General features: G+C 29.4%; 2 protein-coding genes across 2 annotated transcripts; one reads left to right on the plus strand and one right to left on the minus strand.

Moving 5' to 3' along the window:
• Positions 1 to 1,317: 1,317 nt before the first annotated feature.
• Positions 1,318 to 1,431, plus strand: LOC107430522 (dolichyl-diphosphooligosaccharide--protein glycosyltransferase subunit 4A). The gene has a single exon (XM_025079199.1). It carries the CDS (start codon positions 1,318 to 1,320, stop codon positions 1,429 to 1,431), a length of 114 nt encoding a protein of 37 aa, XP_024934967.1.
• A 387-nt stretch (positions 1,432 to 1,818) lies between these two features.
• LOC107430524 (uncharacterized) lies at positions 1,819 to 4,136 on the minus strand. The gene is made up of 2 exons (XM_048464422.2): positions 3,806 to 4,136; positions 1,819 to 3,664 (listed from the first exon to the last, which is right to left on the minus strand). The coding sequence occupies exons 1-2, from the start codon at positions 3,926 to 3,928 to the stop codon at positions 1,949 to 1,951; spliced, it is 1,839 nt and encodes a 612-aa protein (XP_048320379.2). The 5' UTR covers positions 3,929 to 4,136; the 3' UTR covers positions 1,819 to 1,948.
• Positions 4,137 to 22,851: the final 18,715 nt, after the last annotated feature.

Below are 22,851 nucleotides of genomic sequence, written 5' to 3' on the forward strand. Positions count from 1 at the left end.
GAAAAAACATGTTGCATAATTTTCAATTTAGTTAAAGGTATTTTTGTCTAAAGTTGGCTAGTTTTTTTTTAAAATTTTTTTTGCTATTTTTCAAAAAAACGATTTATGGGGTGGTTATTTTTCCAAAAAACCCTACAAGAAACTTCTTAGTAACGAGGCTACCAATTTTGCTCAGAGTAATTGCTGCAACTTCTTTAAGGTTTCTTCGTTTCTCATTGTCTTAATTATATTCCTTTTAATATTCACCTTTTTTTTTTTTTGGCGATTTTTGATCACTGAATTATTTAGAGTTTAGAATTTTTATTAGGGGGTATAATCTGGTTGTGCATGCAGTTACGTTTGAACTTTTTGAAGGACCTGCATTGTTTTTCCTTTTTTTTTTTTTTTTTTTTTTGGGTAAATAAACTTGCATTGGTCGTTGTTATTGTTGTTTTTACACTATTTGTTTAAATTTATTTTTTTGTAGTGAAATTTTAAACTTGGAGATTAATTTTGGTTTTTTTGGGGGGGGGGGGTGGTGTGTGTGTGTGTGGAGAGGAAAAATCAATTTCTGGGCTTTTTTTGATATGCCCATTTGTTCAGGGTGGAAATTATTTAGATAGCTCTTGTGGGGTATGAAAATCCCGGCCAATGGCGAGAAGAGAGTGGAAGGAAGCAATATTTTGTTTTTAGAACTAGGAATTCCCAAAGAAAGGAAAAAAGAAAAATCTCACTTGTTTTAGGGAAAAATGCATAGTCTTGGAGTTGATGCTATATAGAAAGTTAGTATAACTTATGCAGTAATACCAGGGTTGCTGGTATTATGAGAGTGTCCTTTCTTCTATGTATGTTTGTTTGTTTGGTTTTAAATTTATTGGGTAATCTTTACTCTGTGTTAGTGTATGCTCAATTGTCGTTTTTGTACTACATTGCAATTTATATATTTCTTTGCATTGGATCTGTTTTGTTTCAGTGTTGTCAATATTGTTTTACTTAACAGTATGTAAAATTATTTGGTGATGCATTGAACACTGCTGCTAGATTTTACGGATGTTTGGTGTGTACCAAAATATTTAGATCAAGAAAGAGATATTAAGAGACAGAAAGACAGAGGGGAAGAGAAGACAGAGAACAAGATAGGTCGGAAGTCAATTTCATTCATTCATAATACCTTCCTACAACCCTACTTCTAAATATATATATATATATATATTCCATAAATACATATAAATAAATAACTGGCAGTAACCTCCTCCTATAACCTCCTTCTACGACGATCCCATGCTCAAGTGGTCATGAATTGCATGTTAATGAATTATCCACATGAGGTCCACATCAATGTTTGACGACCAAGACCTGGGTTTCTTCGCCAATTTCTTGGGCATCTTCATATTTGTTCTGGTAGTAGCATATCATTATGTAATGGCTGACCCAAAGTATGAAGGCAATTAAGATCTGTATTTTTCTTTTATATATCCCTCTCCCCAAAATGCATGTATTTCTCGACTTTTTAATGCTATTGAAGTAGCAGTTCTATTGGATGAGATTCTGATTGCATAATGGAAATTGGTACTTACTGCTCGTGGTGCAGTATTGTTTTAAATAGATGTAAACATTATGAGAAAACTTGTCCAGGAGTTTGAGATTCATGACTCGCATAAGGATTTTATTATGTTGCGTTCCTTTGTTGCCACTCTGTGTTTGTAGAGAATATGAACGCACATATTGCTATCTTAATTTAAATGTCGAGGAAGGAATAGCCATTTTAGTCTCTCATAACAAGGCTTGATATTTGCACTTGTTTCCTTTATCAAAAGGGGTTACATAAGACACTGGAAAACACATATAGATTATATGATCTATTGGTAGAATTAGCTAGTTCAAATAAGACACGATGATGAAAGTTGATATATTACCAATTTATCACACACACCTTTTTAATGTTAATAGGGAACATTCGATATTGATATTAGGTATGCATCTGAATTATTTTACTGGGAATTTTGTATAAATTTCTCTGGCTTGAAGAATTCTCCCATTTGACCAGTTCTTTCACTTGATTTTTAATCTCCATAGTTTCTCTTGCTAAACTTTGGATGCAGAACCCCAGGCCTATCAAACGAAGAACCATTTGGCTCATAGTCTTGTCTTTACCTTCTTCTATGCATATCTTATCAAATTCCTCCACATGTTGAAGAAAAGAACCTAAAATGTTCTCGACATCTCTGTTTTCTGTAGTCAAATGGTTAAATGAATTTCTGTTTGATGATTTTCCAAGTTCAATGTCATGAGATGCATTATCCCTTTGAGAGGCTTCCTTAAATACTTGCAAGGATGCTGAGGTAGCCTCTTCAAGGGATTTCAAGGAAAAGCCAACTTTCTCATTGAAATGCTCTAGATCATCATTTATTTTCTGTAGGACCTCCTCTAAAACACCTCCAGAATTTTGTGATGCTTCTGCAATGAACTCTATTTGATAGGAAACAAAAAGTAGAAGATTCATCATTGTTGACAAAGATCCCAAGAGCTTACTGTAACAAGCACCATGGAAGGGTAGGAACCAAAAATTAGGCTCCAATTCTGCTTCTTGAATGAACTTTTCTAGTTCATTGACATGGTGTTTCAGCTGGTGCCGCTTATCTCTCAATGGCTTAGAGGCTTGCATGTTTTTCTGCTGGGAGCAAAGACTTATGTTGCTGATGCAATCTGCAAGCGCTCCCATACTCTGTGAAAGTTGAGTTTTTGCAAGAGTTGCTGCTCTCACAGGATTCAAGAGAATCTCTACTAAAATTAAACAGAGTAATCCAATGGAAGCCTCTGTAATTCTAGCAATTGCCAATTCGCTTGGAGTGCCATAATCTTTTCTACCCACAATCAGTAGTGCCCCTATGGCTGCTGAAAACCCACCAGCTTGGCCATAAATCCTGCTGTGAATTAGAAAACTGGTGATGATAATCCAAGGAAGTAGTGCCAAGAGTCTTAGCTCCAAAAATCTTTGGAATACAAATAAACATAGAATTCCATAGATTGATCCCATTGCCGTTCCTTGTGCCCGAGTATTTGCAACATTAAATGTGGCTTGTCGTCCTGTTACAAAACTGATTGCAATTGTGAGTCCTGACCAATACCCGTTTTCTTTATTGTACAGCAAACCAAAGAACACAGCAAGACCTAATGACAGTGAGCACTTGACTGCAAAACCAAAATTCTGGCTTCTTGCCCCTCTATTTAGATTGCTCCAGGCCTTTTGGAAGTCACACGTCATTTTGTTCGATTGTTCAGTGTCCTGTTTCAGACTGTTTGGAAAATCTTGGGCAACGGGTGGTCCATCTATGAGAAGTTCCATGTTGTATAAGAAGAACAGAGCTGACAAATTTTCTTGGGTTGTAGAGGTGGTTTTGATTGCCCAAATGGATCTGTCTAATGCTTCTTCCTCTGGAACTGTAGTTGCATCAAAAGGTGCAGGACAATTGGGTTGCTCTAATTTTAAACCTATTTGTACTTTGGAAATATGTAAGACATGCTCGAGTTCATCATCCATCATCTGAACAGGAAATGAAGGGCAAAAAGATAAGGCTATCTCCATCCCCCTCAGAGGTATTTCCATATCTTTCAATCTCTTTCCCAAGTCTATGTCATCAGCTTTAAGAAATTTCAGTTGTGATCTTTCCCACTTCATGCCTGCCTGTTTACAATAAAATTAATGTTCCTATTTGGTGCAATAAAGATAAAAATAAAATCTCAAGCTTCAACTGCAAAATAGCAAGTTGACATAGGGTATTACCAACATTAGTGTTTGCAATAAATGTTTGAATGTCAAGCTTACCAGATTATCTTTGATACTTTGAAGGAGTCTAGCTCCAGATTTGGAAAGAGCCTTCTCTTGAGAAATTAATTCCATTGCAGTTGTTTTGTCTTGGGCAGATATGGCCTCCACCATAAGTGTCATCCTATCGGAAGCAATTTTGGCATATGACCGACATGTTTTCCTAAGCTGTGAATGCAAAACAGCAATTAATAGCTGCTATGAGCCTAGTCATATTAGATGAACTTATAGTTTTTACTTTTATACACAAATTACTGTTATTACTTCTTCTTTACCATGTTTACTAGTATGAAAGTAGTAGGGAAAGGAAAAGAATACAGGAAAGCATTTCAGTTTCTGTTGTTTGGTTATGAAAAGGAAGATCACATATGAAACAGAAGCAAAAATCAATTTTATTTCCTTACCCCCTCCTAAGATGCTATTCTCTGCAAGTAATGTGCACCATGTTCAAATACAAGAGCGTTACGAATAGACAGTAGGGATTATGGTAAAAACTGTGAGGAAGTTGGCCAAGCGACATTATCTCCTAATTGTAGTTTTATGGACATCTTTTGTCAAACAGAAAATTCTTATCTTTTAAGCTCATAGAAATATGCATGATTGATGAATCCTTTATGCTTCCAGTCCTTTTTGCTGTCCTTTATGCGACAAAATAAAGATAGACCTAATTTTTTAGGTACCATAATCTGGGTACATCACGTGCTTAATGCATGCTCTTGTTGTCTGCCAAATAGATGCAATAGAAGAAAAGATATATCATGGACGATGTTTCAGACCCCGTGAACTTGGTTTCAGCTTTGCATTGGAGTAACTACAATTAGTTTTTCAGCCTTTCATTGGAGTAACTATGATTATTCCTTCTTGGGCATTTAAAAATCATAGTTTCTACAATGATTATTTGATGTGTGCCTTTATCCTATCTGGGAAATCCAAATAAGATACGATTTTTTTATTTTGGTAATTCATATAAGATACGACTTGATGTATTATATTAGCGACAACGACATGGTTTTATTTATTGTTTCGTGTATTTGCTTTCTTATGAAAGGGAACATACTTTAAGCTACTCTCCACTGTTTTGGTAATAACCATTTTGCTGGGAAAAAACTAATGATGGCACTATTAATAATAATAAATAATGGAACTTTAATTTTAATTTTTACGCATTAATAAATAATGGAACTTTAATTTTAATTTTTACGCATTATGCTGCTTTTTTAATATGGAGCATAACTTGAGGTCATTGCAGAAGATTGAGTTTTTTTTTTTTTTTTTTTTTTTTTTTTTTTTTTTTTTTTGGGGGGTTCCCTAGAGGTCCTAATATGCTTAAGTTGACAAGACATTTTGTTTTGACTTAAAAAGTTTAATTTACACCTTATGTTAATAGAAAATACTAAAATATTTTACTGACATTTAAGTGACCAAATGGTTGAGAATGTTATATATATATATATATATAATCAGGATCAAATAAAATATTTAATAGAGGTCTAAAATGATTTTTTATTTTTAAGTCCAATAAGATTTATTTTTTCTAAATATAGTTTTATTATATTATTAAAAGCATATTTAATTTTTTATTTTATTTTAGATTATAATATTTAATATAATCCAATGATCATTAACGGTAAATCTTACTCGAATTTATATATATGTATATATATATATATATATATTAAAAATTATCCTTAGGAGCAAGTGCTTGCTCTTTTGCTCTATTCGTATACCAATCCTAGGTATGAGCAAAAAGAAGCCATCGTTTTTCTGCCATAGAAAACGGCAGATTTGCTTAAGAAAATAATGAACTTGTCATTCCAAATATAATGCAAAAGCATTAAAAAATAATTTATTCTATCAAGAGTAATTTGGTCTTTCAGTACAAATTACATTACTATAAAAATTTCTATATACAAATCTTAAAAATAAAAACTAGTATCTATATCATTTAAGTCTTATGAATTAAGGTCCATTTAGAAGTTTAATTTATATATTTTCCTAGCGGAAGCCACTGCCAAATCAAGTAGGACCTCATGTTGTTGACCAAAAATTCATTCTAAAAAAGCTTAATTTCACATTCCAATATGCTTTTAAAAAAATTTCAAGAAAGAAATGCAATATTACTAAAACATTCAAAAATTAGGAATTCAAAACAAATTACCTCGCAATAGGCTAGCCGAGGATATGGAAATAACATAGCCAAAACAGAAGCCAAAGCTCCAACAGCAGTGCTTGATGCTACATGAATTGGGTGCATGAAAACTCCAGTTTGTGAACCATGAACCACAGTGCCTACATAAACAATCACAATCTGACCAAAAGCAATCTGCTTTGACATCAAGTGTGTTGACTCCGGCAACGCCATCACGAACGCATTGAGTGCCACTGCCACCGCCGCCAATTCCTTTGTAAATCGTGCCGGGCCAATCAGCCATAGACTAAACATAGAAGGGATCATTACCGAAACCGTGGCATAGAAAACATGCCAAGAGCTTCTCAAGGTGTCACCAAGTGTTGCTTCCGAAACTACCAATATGGTGGTCACGTAAGAGAAAGCAGGGTAGGCTAACAAGCGCTGGAGAGGTACGGGACCATAGAGTGTGGTGCAGCCTACTATGATGCAAGCCAAAGCCGTACGCAGTGCGGAGCCTAAGCGTTTGCACCACAATGCAGGTTTTGGTCCTTCATTGTAGAAGAAACTGACATTTCTTTATTTGTTACAGAGTAAAATATAAGGAGGGGCTTTTGGTTTTTAATACCAAGAAATTAAGTATTGGACAGGCACACGCAAGCTTAGCATAAAGTAGTATGAAAAAGGTTGGTATTTAACGACCAAAAAAAAAAAAAAAAAAAAAAAAAGAAGAAAGTACGAAATATTTTGGCAGAAAAGAGAAAAAACATATTGTTCATATTGTAGATAAGAGATATGTGCTTGTTGATAAGTAATTTGAAGTAGTACTATTATAACTAAACAAATATACGGGTCCTAACTAGTGGGATCTTTTTAAGTTGGCCGAATACATTTTATTTTGTTATATTGGTACCTCTGTAAATAAAAATAAATGAACTATACGCATAGCACTTACAGTGTACTATGCCACGGATCATTAAGTAATTTGAAGTAGTACTATTATAACTAAACAAGTATACGGGTCCTAACTAGTGGGATCTTTTTAGGCTGGAGACAGTTTATAATCTATATAAATACTAGAAGATAAAAATTTGCAGTCGGATCATTAAAAGAGAACTTTATTGCTGCCATTAAAGATGATAAAGGTAATTGGTTGGAGACTAGATTAGAAATTGGAAACTATTTCATAAAGAAGTTTTAGGAGTTGTTTCAAGTGAAACCTACGGTGTTCTGTAACTGTTTAGATAACTACATTTAAGGAGGTGTTACAAACACAGATAATGTAAAGATCGATGCTCTTCCTTCAGCAGATGAAATCTCTAGAATAGTTAAGAGCATGTATCCCATTAAAGACCCTGGACCTGATGAGATATCTGCTCTTTTCTTCCAAAGATATTGGAGCACAGTAGGGGATGATGTAGTCACCATGATCTAGAACGCTTTTCGATCAGTTATCATTTCAAGAGCTATCAACAAAACATTCATTGTGCTTATTCCAAAGGCCAAACAAGTCTGCATCTTTAACCATCTCAGGTCAATAAGCCTCTGCAATACAATGTACAAGATAGTATCCAAGATCTTAGCAGAAAGAATCCGCCCTTTACTAGACAAAATCATCTCTCCCTCCCAAGCTGCATTCACCTCAGCAGATGGATTGGTGAAAACTTCATTTTAGCTAAAATTCTGCACATGATGAAGAAGAAGAAAAATGGCAACGGTCTTATCAGGTTCAAAATTGATATGATGAATGTGTACGACCTGATGGACTAGGGTGTTTTAACTAGAATCATCTCTAAGTTTAGCTTCTCTTACAAGCTGATGCAGTTGTACTTGGATGCATATCAACCGATTATGTGGAGTGGTTGCTGAATGGTAGTGTTTTTAACAAGATGGAAATGCAAAGAGATCTCAGATAAGGTGACCCCTTTTCCCCTTTTCTTTTCATCCTATACTTTGAGCTTCTGTCCAGGATACTTCTAAAGCTAGAAAGAGAAGAAAAAATCACGGAATCAAGATTGGCAGATCCAGCCCAGCAATCTCTCACCTGTTCTTTGCAGATGGCATTTTATTGTTTTGCAGGGCTAACTTGGATGAGGTTTGAGAGTTGAACAAATGCTTCAATATTTATTGTAGTTGGAAGGGACAGAAAGTAAACCATTCAAAGTCTGAGTGCTTCTTTTCTAAGAATACATAGGGTAAGACCAAGGCTAGCATTAAAAAGTTATTTGGTCTAAATGAGCTGTCAAAAGAGGCCAAATACCTTGGCAACCCAATGTTTGTTAGGGGTGAGCAAAAACCGAACCGGACCTATCAAACCGACCAAACCGACCAAACCGACATATTTGGTTTGGTTTGGGTTGGTTTTAATTTATTAATTGGTTTGGTTCGGTTAAATATATAAAAAAAAAAACCGAAACGGTCGGTTCGGGTTGTAGGTTGGATGAAATTTATCCAACCCAACCCGCACCAAACCGATCATCAATTAAACTAACATTTTATTTTACTTTTATATATAAATATAGTTTATAATTATAAAATAAAACTATTATTTTATTTATTGTGAGAATGGGATTGAAGAGTGTGGAAGAAGACTTTTTAAAATAATTTTTATTTTTATGGATTGTTAGTTTATTTAATTATAAGTTCATTTTAAAATTTAAGATTTCAAATATGGATTGTATTCTATTTTATAATTAATAATGGTTGTAGATTTGTTATAGAATTTATTTGTTGGTGTATGATGTATTTGTATAATTAGGTTGTAGTTGTAGACTTATATTATAGTTATATGATTTTATTTTGTATTATCTTACTTGTATTGTAGTTGTATGGTTTCATGTTGCATTGTAGTTAATAGTTAGTTTATTTGGTATTTTTGCTAGTTGAATGTATATTAAAATTATTTAATTTAGATATTATTTAATTTAGATAATAGCTTGAAAAAGATGCTTAATTCAAAATATAATGCATGAATATGATTGAAGATTGATAATTAAAAAGACCTAAAAAAACTTTATACAATTTTGAACCCAATGTATACAATTTTTGTCTCAAAATAGCATAAATAAAAAAATTTGGACCGAGATCCAAACCGATCTAAACCGTTAACCCAACCCAAACCGACCAAGGATCATCGGTTTGGTTCGGTTCGGGTTGAACATGGTGGTCGGTTTGGTTTGGTTCGTATCCAATCCAAACCGAATTGGTCGGTTCGGTTTAAAAAAATCTATAAAACCGAACCAAACCGCACCGAACCCACCCCTAATGTTTGTCAGTAGGAATCATTCTAAGGCTTATGAGGATCTGAAGAGGAAGGTGGAGGCTAAACTATAAGATTGGAAGGCCAAGTTGCTTTCCCAGACGGGCAAATTCACCTTGATAAAGTCAGTTGTCAGTATTATTCCCTTGTATGCAATGTCAACCTATAAACTTCCATCGAAATGGTGCCATGACATTGAAAGCATGGCTAGCAACTTTTTGTGGGATAGAGGGGTGAATGGCAGGAACTACATACAGATATCTTGGTCAAGGATTCATAGGCCTAAAAGCTCTAGAGGTCTCGGCATAAGAAGGTTAAAGGATATGAACTTGGTGTTTCTTAGCAAATTGGGTTGGTATCTAGCTACAGACTTGGACAAGATGTGGGTTTAAGCTTTAAAATCCAAATATTTAGAATTCCTTTACGAGGTGCAAAAAGAATAAGTGCAGTTCTTGGACTTGGAATGGCATCCTCCTATCCAGGAAGCTCATTTTAAATGGGCTCTGTTTTAGAGTGGGCATAGGGGATGGAATTAACATCTAGGAAGAATTTTGGATTCCTAACAACCTAAACTTCGGACCAACTCCTATTTTTAAGGAAGCTCGTCAAGAGTGTGGCATGATCAATTCCCTTAGACTCTCAGATGGTAGTTGGAATGTGGAAAGGCGTCATCACCTGTTTGACAGAGACACTTTCAAAAACATTTGTAAGATACCTAGTCCAAACCTAAACTTGGAGGACCAGCTAATATGGAATGGAAATTCCAATGGCTACTTTTCTGTAAAATTAGCCTACAAGTTGGAATATTGGGATAACTTCCCAACCTCTTTCTAATGAAAGTATCTTTGGACTTCAAAAATCCATGAAAAACTAAAGTTTTTCTTATGGAAATTAGCCAATTATGGTCTTACAACTGCTTCCAACCTTCTCTCTCAAAATATTGCAATCGATTATAAAGATTGTATGCATGGTTGTGGCTGCCTTGAATCTGATAGTCATCTATTTTATCATTGTCAAGTGGCTAAAGCATTATGGTTTGCTATACCTTGGAGTGTAAAATGGGATTCTCTTGCTAACAACCTCTAGAAGAGAAGCTAAATTTGTTAATTAACTCCACTGGGGTTCTTTTGGGCCATACTAGCGACAAAAAGGACTTCTTCCTCTATACCACTCTCATTTTGGACCAACTTTGGAAAATAAGAAATAATGCCCTATTCGGCAACAAAACTTTCTCACTAGACAACACAATAATTTGGTTGAAGCTTAGATTTGAAGAGGCAAAAGCCATATTTTCTAAGAATTGCCCTAAAGGTTTGGTATTACACTCCAACAGGTCTACATGGAGCAAACCACCATTACAGTTTATCAAAATTAACATGGATGCCGAAATCAAAGATGGAGTCAGCATGATCGGAGTCGTTGCTAGAGACCACCTGGGTGAAGTGATAAAAATCAAGGCTGTTTAGTTCCAATAAGATATTCTAGAATTGGCCAAAGCCTTTAGTGTGTGTTGTAGGGCTTGACTTTAGCAAAACAGGAAGGTTGGACTAAAGTGTAGTGTGAATCAGATGCCAGGAATGTAATTCTTAACCTCAACAACCCTGATTCTCAAACCACTCATTAAGTAGCAGAAGGAATAATCATTGATATTCTACAACTGAAAAATAAGTTTTAGGAAGTGTATTTTGTTTAGTCCCCTAGGAAAGACAATTTTCTAGCCCATTTTGTGTGCAACTGGTGTCTAAAAAACGCCATCATTGTATCTTGTCTTTGGACTCTCTACCTACTATTTTTGCTACTTTTGTCACCCAGGAGAGTGGCAACGTACCCTACTCCTACTTGTAGACTGTAGCCTCCACGATTTTTTTGTTTACAAAACTTTCATTTCAAAGCCCCAAAAAAAAAAAAATTTGAAGGTTTGCTTCCAAAAATTCTGTTACGACTCTTGCACAAAATGACATTTCTTCCATATGGAAATGAAATGTCTAATAAGCTCTTCAAGTGAAAATATGACGTCACGCTCTCCACCACCACCAAGTTTGGCTTTGAGTTTGGGTTAGAGCTATTCATGAGCGATGAATAAACTTACGAGACAAGCATAAAATTGTCACAAGGTTGGTCTTGTATTTACAAGGGACAAAGAGTCAACATTAGTGGACATAGTGTATTAGTATTGTGCATCACCACTGTGCCTGTGCAAGAGGCTTTTTATACACATCCACTATGCCATTATGTCAGTAATCAACACCATTTACTTATTTTAACAAGAGATGAAGTGTCTTATTTCAACAAGGGCATATATATGACATACACACCACAATAATGGAAGAAAATTGATAAAAATAAAATGGATATTGTTATGAATATGCATGTGGAATTCACTATTCCTCTACCCCATTGTAACTTAGAAAATGATATATACTCATTGTTATAAAAAAATATAAATCAATTGAAAGTCCACATTTCATAAGCTTAAACTTTTAGAATTAATGGTAATTCAACACTCATAATGTAACATATTAAGACACATGTGTAATTGTATAATTCTATTGTGGTGTATATTACCTTATTTAGTTATTTCTTAAACATTAAGATAACGTTGCCATGTATATCATCTTTGGAAGCACTTGTATATATATATATAGTACAATTCTATTGAGATGCATATTGCCTTATTTGGTTATTTCGTGAACATTAAGATAAGGTTGCCATGTATCTCATCTTTGGAAGCACTTGTGTGTATATATGTGTATATATATACTTATTTATTTCGTTTACTCAACAAGATTGATAAGCTATTCATCATAAAATAAATAATAAATAACATAAGATTGATAAGTTTTTCATAATACCTAAACTCTTATATGACATATATAAACTTGATCAATTTATTATTAATACCCATCAATATTATTTGTAATTTTTACTATGTATAGACTAAATAGAGACCATGAAACAAGAAGTGATATATACAATAAAATAGAATTCTCTTCACCATTTTTATATTATCTTACCTTCTATATTTTAGTTTTCTGTTGTTTATACTATATTTTTGCAAATTTATAACATATATAATTTTTTTTAACCTCCCTTTAGATTTTGCATAAATACAAAAGTTGCCATTGATTTTAAAAAACCCATAATCAATTGTAGGGTTCCTTTAGAGTTTTGACATATTAATCAACAATTACAATTGGTTCATGTATCGATAACTACAATTGGTAAATTTAAATTGTCGAAACTAAGTTCCTTTTTTTTTTTTTCTTTTTTTTTAATAGCATAAGTGAGATACAATTTATAAATGTTGTGGGAGGTCCATAATACTTTTGCAAATAAAAAATAATTAGTATAATATAATGGATATGAGAGGAAAGTCCCTGCACTTGGTTTTATATATATATATATATATATACAGTCCGTCTATGGTGCAGACGGTCCTCATGCGGACCACGGTATTGGTGACGGTTTTTTATAATATTGGTGATGATTTTCTAAGAAACCGCCATTAATATTATAAAAAACGGTCACTAATACTGCGGTTCTTATGTTGACCGTCCTCATCATAGAATTTTCGTATATATATATATTACAACTTTGGAAGAGGTAGAATTTTTTATTCATGTCAAGGTTTGAAAGCTGGGCCCCACTTAACCAAACCTTGAAGTGTATGCTTATTATAGATAGAGCATGCTTATTGTAGGCAGAGCTGCTTATTTTCAAGTTGGTGTGAAACAAGTAGAAAATAAACTTGACAGGAAACAAAAGGAGACCTGACTAATTGAAACAAAAGGAGACCTGACTAATTTTATGTTTATATATGTTCAAACCTGACTAATTTTATGTTTATATATGTTCAAACCATGAGAAGCAAGCCTAGTTAGCTTTATTTTTCTTTTTAGCTGAAACAAACCGAGCTAGCTTTGCAAAGTTGGAAACACTGATTGGATTGAAAATTAAACGGAAAAAAACTATAGGGGAATATTATCATTGAAATTGGATTGTGAGTGAGATCCAAATGGTGCCAATTTCATATCCTGAAATAGAAAAGATGATCATGATAATATTATGATCATGATAATATTTGCACTATCAACGTGCGGTGTGTATATATATATATATATATATATTTCAATCAACAATAAGTTCCCTTGAAAAAAAAAAAAGAAAAAAAGAAAAAAATTGGCAATAACAATTAGTTCCCTTGCTAACCACAATTGGTAACTACTTCGAATTGACAAATTTAACTGTGTTTTTTTTCCCAAAAAAAAAAAAGAAAAAGAAAAAGAAAAAGAAAAAATTAGCATTAGTTGATCCAATTGATAAATGTCGAAGGGGCTATAATGTTTTTCCCTATTAAACGAACTTAATTCGTACAATATAATGCATATGAGAGGAAAATCCGTAGAACTGCTTGTTTTCCACTTGGTGGGCAACAAATAAAGATTTCCAATTGATAAAGTTGTTGGATTAAAAAAAAAAAAAATGTTATATATTGATATAGTTGTTGGATTAAAAAAAAGAAAAAGCTAGCTCTGCAAAGTTGGAAACACTGACTATAGGGGAATATTATCACTGAAATTGGATTGTGAGTCAGACCCAATCAGAACAAAAGGTGTCAATTTCATATCCTGAAATAGAAAAGATGATCATGATAATATTTGCACTATCAACGTGTTATATATATATATATATATATGAAAAATAATATTTATCATCAATGATGATTGTTGCTATCCTACATAGCAGTGGATTCTATGTATATAATAAGTAAAAACAGTCTATACGGTAGTGAGTTCATGCATATATAAAAACCACATAAATATTAAATCCACTGACATATAAAGTGGTAATAGTCACCAGTGGTGATACACAGTGATAACTACTTTGAATTGACAAAATTAAATATATTTTTTTTCCAAAAAAAAAAAGAAAAAGAAAAAAATTAGCATAGTTGATCCAATTGATAAATGTTGAAGGGGCTATAATGTTTTTCCCGATTAAACAAACTTAATTCGTACAATATAACGCATATGAGAGGAAAATCCGTAGAGCTGCTTGTTTTCCACTTGGTGGGCAACAAATAGAGATTTCCAATTGATAAAGTTGTTGGATTCAAAAAAAAAAAAAAAAAAAATTATGTTTATATATGCTCAAACTATATATATGAGAAGCATGCTTAGTTAGCTTTGCAAAGTTAGAAAAACTAATTGGATGAAAATTAACGCAAAAAACTTTGGGGGATTGTTAATATTAAATTGGATTATGAGTCAGAATGCAATGAGACCAAATGGTGCCAGTTTCATTTTCTGAATTGGAAAAGATAATTACGGCAATTAAGGTACCTAATTTATACAAGGTGGTATGCAAGATTTTCTTCCCAAATAGCGACTAAGGGCATTCACTTTGCTCCGGACTATGATTTTGCTCCAATGAACAAGTGGAATCTGATTCAATGGTCGTTATTAAAATGTTAGGTTGACAAACATGGCGTTTATTGGCAGTTTGTTTTATGTTTGAAGCTGTTTAAGCCATTGTCTTAAAAGAAGCGCAGGGCTAAGTTCAGGACTCACTTCGAGGCAAAGCTAACAAAAAATGGTGAGGTTCAAAATTTGGAGGCACACATTTTAAAAGACAGGGCATATATATATCATGGGTATAAAAATGTATTCTTTTATGTCTCAAACAGTAAGATGTATACTTCATAAATATAATTAAATCTAATTTTTTTAATATTTTATTTTATAAAAAAATTAGCTTATCTTTATAAATTAAAAGTGCATATTTTATTGTATATTTATTTATAATTTATTAATTTTACATTTACTTAAATTTTAATTGATTTATTTTACACTATAGAAATTATTTATGTTTTTATCTTTTATTTTTCATATCAATTTAAATATATATTTTATTTTTTAATATTATAACTTAATTTCCAAAAAGCTTATGCCCCAAAGCTCTAAGATTTATGTCTCGCCTCATAACAACGTAAACGCTTCGTTTACGTTTTAGCCTTTTAAAATACTAGTTTAGGCTCAATTAAGTTTTTTTTCAAGAACAATCCAAAACCATAAAAATCATTGTTTTTTTTAAATAATATTATGAAATTGAGTCTCCACATCTCATATATATATATATATATATATTATAATTTTTTTTATAAATAAATAAATTTAAAAAAAAAAAAAAAGAAAGCTCAGTTCTACAAATAAAGTAGCTCATGGATGGGCTAAATTTGCTTTTCATTGTAATCGTTATTAATGTACTTGGAAGGATGAAGAAGGAGCCCGAGTGGCCACTTCCGTTTGTTCTTGATGATTTTTATAGTTTAATGAATTAATCTTATTTCTTCAATTAAAAATAAAATAAAATTCCCAAGTCTCAAGTATCACTGCATATTAAATGGTTGTATATATTTAATATTTAATGTAGAAGAGTGGCCCATATATGCACCAATTTTCAGCCTCAAAAACATCAATTTTAGATTTTCTCTCCCTTTTCCATTTTATTGGGATTTAGGTGCTTCAATTGTTTACTATATATATTATTTATGCCATTTTTCTCACTTAAGCATTTGAGCATTAAAAGGTCATCATACTATCAAAAATAAAATAAAATAAAAGCAGCTCGTAAAGCTATCCCTCTAATGTAGCACTTTCTGGATTCAAGCATTTGTGCTTGTAATTTATAATATCAATACAATGAAAAATAGAAGAAAAAAAAAAAAAGGAGCAGAGCAAACAAACTTTCGAGGCATGTAGTCCGGTGTCTTTGTAGTGCAAGAACTATAATAAGCTTTATAGGCGAAATCTCAGTTAGTGATTTAAAAGTAATTAAAAAGCTTTATTGAGGATGAAAATAAGATAACTTTTAGCACTTATTATATTTTCATATATCTTTTATTAGAAGTTAGGAAATATTTGTCATAAGTTTAGGAATGAAAATGAAATAACTTTTAGCATTTGTTACATTATCATATCTCTCAATATAAGTTAGGAAATATTTGTTATAAAGCCAATCAAGTACATTGCCAACGAAAACGATAATAGTTATCATAAAACCAATTGAGTACATTGCCATTGAAAACGATGGAAAGTAGCTTAAGATGATCCGATCAAATTGAGCTACTTATAGAGAGAATAAAATGGCGATTGATTTTGAAATTGTTAAAACTAGGTAGTGAAGAGAGACAAAAGTATATGTGACGTTGGTGGCCAGGACGAAATTACCCTTATAACCAGAATCTTAGTGCATGTTCGTTATGTGATATGACTCTCATTCCATTAATAATTATAATACAAAGGATCAAATTTTTTAGCCCTCATTTCTTCTTGTTTTTGGTTGCCATATTCTGTGCATCCAGTGTTATTTGATAACATGGTCGGCTTTTATTTTTGTTTTGCATTTTTATCTACCTAATTATGTATAATTTACTTATGTCAAGTGTTAGTCATAGTTTAAAGTTTATTAGGTACCTAAATTAATAATAAAGTCAAGGGGAAAAAAAATTTGAACATAATTTTAAATTATGTTGGCTTTTTTATTTTTTTCTTTCTCTTAATTTAATAGTTGCTTAAGATATTTAACAAATTACCATTAGCTAATACTTATCTCATGGATAGAACTATTATAGGGTCATGGCCCTGTCCTCCCATAATTAGGTATAATTTTACATATGGCCCCATTAATTTTTCAATTTCTTTACAATGTTATTATTGTTGTTGTTGTTGTTTTTTGGTAAATTTTCAATGTTATCTATTCAATGCTAATTATATATATTTTTACTAAAAAAAGATGCTAATTATATATCAATTTTAACATACCTTATTAATTTATGAATTCATAAATTCTAGATGTTATCTCTTTAACCTAACCCTAATAAAATCATATCTTATTAATTTACGAATTCATAAATTCTAGATGTTATATCTTTAGCCTAACCCTAATAAAATCTAAATTTTTTTATTTAAAAAAAAAAGTAGAATTACAATCAATCTAAACTTAAGTACTAAAACAAAAAATTGAACCTTTTTTTTCCCTTCCATTATAATACACAAATATAAATATACAATGCTACTCTACAAGGTGTAATAACAAAACAAAAACAAATTGGAATTGGTTTTAAGTAAGTTTTTGATTTTTTATCAATTAAGTTTTTGATTTTTTATCAATTTATAACCCATATATCTAATCATATGTCTTCAAATGTATACACCTATATATATATATATATATATATATTTTTGGCTTTATTGTTCTCCAAATGTCCAATAAGCATAAAGGGACTGGTAAAAGGTGCCGAAGGGATGGTTAGAAAACAAAAATATTTGATTTAGTTATGTAATTTTTGTTTACTTTTTAATCCTAACCGATAATTTCTTTATTTAATGCACGTTTGTAATAAGAATAAATATAGGAATTAAATAGTTATTTTATAAAATTAATTAATCTTATATTTGATATATTTTAAATTTTAGGATAGAAATACCTATATTAAGGAATAACTATTTCTTTTAAAAAACTCAATTGTTATTACTTTATTTGAATGATAAATATCCTTACTATATTCAAAATATATTTAAATATGGATTGATTATTTTAAATTAAAATACAAAAATAACTATAAATTTTGACTTTGATTAATTTTTACAAAATTTAATATTTTTGGAAGATTTTTTTTTTGGGTAAAATTTAAACATTGAACCTAATTTAAGATAATAACCAAACATATTAATAGAAATATATATATATATATATATATTTTACCCTTTCTTAATTGTCATGGATATGTATTCCTATTTTATTAGAAATAATTATTACATATATCAAACATGTTTTTATTAATTTAATTTTATATAAATTTTTATAACTAGATGTTATATAATTTTGTATATATAGTCCATTAAAATAGACAATCTAGCCAAGATATATTACAAGGTTTAAAAAATCGATATCGGTGGAAATATTGAGAGTTTAAAATACGAAATTTTTTTTTAAAAATATCAAAAAATATTGAATATCAATAAAAAAAATTATAAAAAATGGTGGAAATTTATTTTAAAAAATGGAAATTTTTATTGAAACTTTGAATTAGCTTATTTAATCCATCAATTATCAAATTAATTATAAAACTTGCTAAAATATTGAATAGATATTATATTCTTCTTAGTGAATTGATTATAATAAGCATTAATGATCATAGATGAATTATTATTAATAAAAATAGATCAAAAAATACATATATGATAAAATTATTTATTAACTAAAATATATAAAACAATTATTACAATTACATTGTAGTTCGTAAATGTCATCTTAATACCACATAGAACTTCTGGATGGTTGAAAATCATCGGTTTGTTTCTCATTTTGATTTTGAGATGTGAAATGTGAGAAGTAATTATGAAAAGATGTATCTCTCTGATGATTTTGCATATAATTATTAATATGTTAACTATATGGATCTTGTATTATTGGTTGACTGTGTGCATAAATACTACTCTCTGATGGTTGAGTTTGATATGGTACCCATGAGTTACTACTTGATGACATTCCATAAATATCCATTGAATAAGGGTTATAAAAATGACTTCTAATCCTCATAGATCCAAAATTCATAGAAATTGAATCTTTTTCTTGTTGTAACATCTCCATTATAGGTTTTTCTTTACATATATAGCTTGTTTTAACAGTATCGAATCCTTGACTTACATCTCTACTCACATGATCTTTATCTTGTGTTGCATGTGTGTAATATTGTTCACCAGTAAACAGACTTAATCCAACTTCTCGAACTGGTGATTCCTTTTAGCCACTACCTCTCCTAACTTCTTCAAAAATATATTGAAAAAAAAAAATAAATTGTGAATTGTCAGAAATTTTTATTTTTCAAACGAACATTATTATTTCACATTTATATATTTCATCATCTATTTACCCACATTTGTAAAACAGATATTTCCGATAATAAAATTTGCCAGATTAAAAAATACAATCTACAATCTTTATATTTTTGCTTTATCGATATTCAATAAGTAGAACTTATTAATATTATTCAATTTAATTCATTCTATTTTGCTTATAGCACTAAATGTTTAAAAAGCAATTAAAGGGTTAAAAAAATTATCAATGAAGTTAATTTGGTAAAACTTTTTACTAAATATCAATAATATTTATGAATTTTTTTAAAAAAATTAAAAAATTCCTTGGATATTTTCAAAATTTCAGAAATTTCCGTGGAAATTATAGATTTTTTAACCAAATCATTAAGGATTTGATGTGGATATTTTACAAAAATTTTCATGGAAATTTTGGCAAAATTTTCGAAATTTCAATGGATATTATGGAAATTCTATCCATTTTCATTTCGAACCTAAATTTTATTTCGACCCCTTCAAAAAAAAAATATCGAAAACATTTCGAAGAAATATCAGATATTTTAAACTTTGATATATTCCATGAGTGGATTATCAGCCTTTATTTCTTCTAACCAACATCCATAATTCGAATCCTTTCACTTCAAGGGAAAAAATTCTAGTACCTTCAGGCATGGAAAATTTGGTCCGCTTCTAGATCAAAATAATAATAATAATAAACCAAATCAAATTTTGCTTTTTTACTGATTTGAGAAATTGATATAGTTGCATTCTGAACTTTATTAGGATTGACATTTTACACCTTAAAGATTTTTCTTTCTGGCAATTTGTACCCCGAACTCACAACTTCCTTACATCATTGGTCCTTTTGTCAAATAAGTAACGAAACTGAGGGTTTAAAATGCAATTTTTATATAGTTTAGGGTTTAAATTACAAAAATTTCAAATAAAAAGTAATGAGAAACAAAAAGATTACAAAAATGATTATTATTTTTTAATTAATTTAATAAAAACTTTGAACAATTATAAATGTACTTTTTCAAAAATAAAAAAATTTCAAAAATAAAAATAAAAAAATTTACAAATGATAAATTTTCTAAAAAATAAAACAAAATTATACAAAAATTGCATAGATTATTATAAAAATGCAAATTTAATTTTTCAATAAAAATAAAAAGAATAACTTGTGCATATTTGAGATATTAAAAAAAAGCATAAAGACCAATAAAAAAAAGTGATTAATTATATCTAAAATATTAAAAAAAAACTTTGAAAATTATTTTTATAAAATATAAGTATAAAAATATATATAAATAAAAGAACATATTTTATAAAAAATTGATTTGCAAAGTTTTCTTTTATATGTTAGAAATACTTTATCACTTTCTTTTATAGTTTTTTTTTTTAATCTCTAAAATATGCACAAAGTATTGTTTTGATATTTTGAAAAATTATATTTGCATTTTTATAATAATCTATGGAATTTTGTTATAAATATTCGAATTTTTTTATTTTTTAGAATATTTATTATATGTAGAATATTTTTATTTTTATTTTTATATTTGAAAAATTACATTTGCAATTTTTTTTTAAAGTTTTTAACTAACTTATTAAAAAAATAATGATCCTCTTTTTAATTATTTTTTATTTCTCATTACTTTTTGTTTGAAAAGTTTTGCAATTTGTACTCTAAACTATATAAAAATTGTACTTTGTGCATTCATTTTGGTTAAGTATTTGATAGAAGGACCAACAGTGTTAGAATATTGTGAGTTCACGGTGTATATTGCCAAAAAAATTCTTTCAGGTGCAAAGTATCAGTTTCAATCAAGTTCGGCATGCAACGATATCAATTTTCCTTACAAATTTAAGGATGATTTAGGCTAACTTAAAATTAAAAATCCAAGGATCAAATATTTTTAGCATAATATAAAACCTGAGGAATCTAGATGGATAAAGGAATATATATATATATATATATATATAAAAAGAGAGAGAGAGAGAGAGAGAGAATCATAATGTTGGGACCAAACTAATCTTATTACTATGAGCAGCATATAGTTTATCAAAAATGTAGTTATAAAAATTATTGTTTTTACTTTGTTATCCTAGTACAAGGTGCACAAAAATAAATTATGCACCACATTAATAGTTAATTAATGGAGCATGCCAAATTCAAAGTACTGACATTGACAAAAGAGATAAATATAAATTTTAAAAACTAACATATGTATTTATGTAGTATTGTAAATATGAAAATGATATCAAAAGACTAAATTTTTTTATTCTCTTCAATATTTTTCTCTCAAATATAAATTTTATAAATATATTGTTCCAAACAACTTTAGATTAATATTTTGTTTCATGTCAAACTTTTAATTAATGTAACATAGCATATATATATATATATATATATGGCAATATACAGATAATTATTACTAAATGGAGACAAATATCATTTTTAAGATATGATCTTAAAAACTTATTACAATATGAAGTTCATTATTGTTTATAACTAGCTCAAGTTAGAATCAGAATTTTCATATAACTATGTAGAGGTCATTTCAATATAAATTATCACTATAGAAAGGTTATAAAATATATATGTATATATATATATATATTCTTGGTGTTATTTGCTATGAATGAAGGTTAACAATTGTCGTTTTATCTAGAGATTACCAGAAGTCCCTAAGGTAAACTATAGTGTCAGTGACACTTTGGTTATTAAACTATTCTGGCACTTGGGTCATTAAACTATTTTTTTAACAAGTACAATTTTGTTTCACTACTGTTAGTCTCAAGCCAATTTTCCATTCAAAATTTTATTACCATGAGGAACTAAAATGAAATTTTTATATAGTTTATAAACCACATATGCAATAAACATTAAGAAAAACCTAAAAATGTTTTTAAATATATTTTTTAATAAAATAAATATTTTTATCAACAATTATTTTAAAATCTTCATTTTTTTTTATGGAAAATCATTAAAATAAAATTGGTAAAATACTTTATCTTTTGAAATATTTTTAAAAAAGATAAAAAATTTAAAATATGTATAAATTATTTTCAAAAAAAAATTATTCTTAAAATCAAATGCTATTTAGTTAAGTTTCATTTTATATACTTCATTTATTTATTGTAAATTTTTTTAAAATTATTAAAATTCGCAAATCATATGTGCTAATAATCAAAAAATGTAAGAGAAAAATATTTTTTGAAAAGATCTTTTTTTAAAGATAATTTCTTTATGCCTCATAAAAATCTAAAAGATAATTTCTTTATGACCAATAAAAATCTAAAAGTTATACTTTTTATACAAAACCATATCTCTTTTTTTTTTTTTTTTTTTTTGATAAATCGGGGTCTATAAAACCATATCTAAAAATTGAATTGAGCATTAAAAGTTTGAAATTTTCTAAGAGAATATAAAATAAAAAACCAATATACAAATTTCAAAATGTTTGTAAATCATTCCCATAAATTAAAAAAAAAAATCTATATTTTATAATAAATAAATGAATGAAGCAAGATGAAACTTTACTGAATGATATTTGATTTTAAAAATAAAATCATTAATAAATAATCTTTATATATTTTAAAATTTTTATTTCTTTTTTAAGAATATATTGCAAAGATAAAGTACTTTTCCAATTTTATTTTGATGATTTTCTAATAAAAAATTAAAATTTTTAAATAATTGTCAATAAAAATATATATTTTATTTAAAAAATATATTTAGAAGTATTTTTTAGTGTTTATTGCACAAATGATCACTCAT

Source organism: Ziziphus jujuba, chromosome 6 (assembly GCF_031755915.1).
Source record: "Ziziphus jujuba cultivar Dongzao chromosome 6, ASM3175591v1".
NCBI classification, from domain to species: domain Eukaryota; kingdom Viridiplantae; phylum Streptophyta; class Magnoliopsida; order Rosales; family Rhamnaceae; genus Ziziphus; species Ziziphus jujuba.

Coding starts and splice junctions, on each gene's coding strand:
- LOC107430522 (XM_025079199.1), top strand. CDS start 1,318: ATGTTTGACGACCAAGACCTGGGTTTCTTCGCCAATTTCTTGGGCATC.
- LOC107430524 (XM_048464422.2), bottom strand. CDS start 3,928: ATGACACTTATGGTGGAGGCCATATCTGCCCAAGACAAAACAACTGCA. Junction 3,665..3,805: donor AAAGTATCAAAGATAATCTG/GTAAGCTTGACA, acceptor TATTGTAAACAG/GCAGGCATGAAGTGGGAAAG.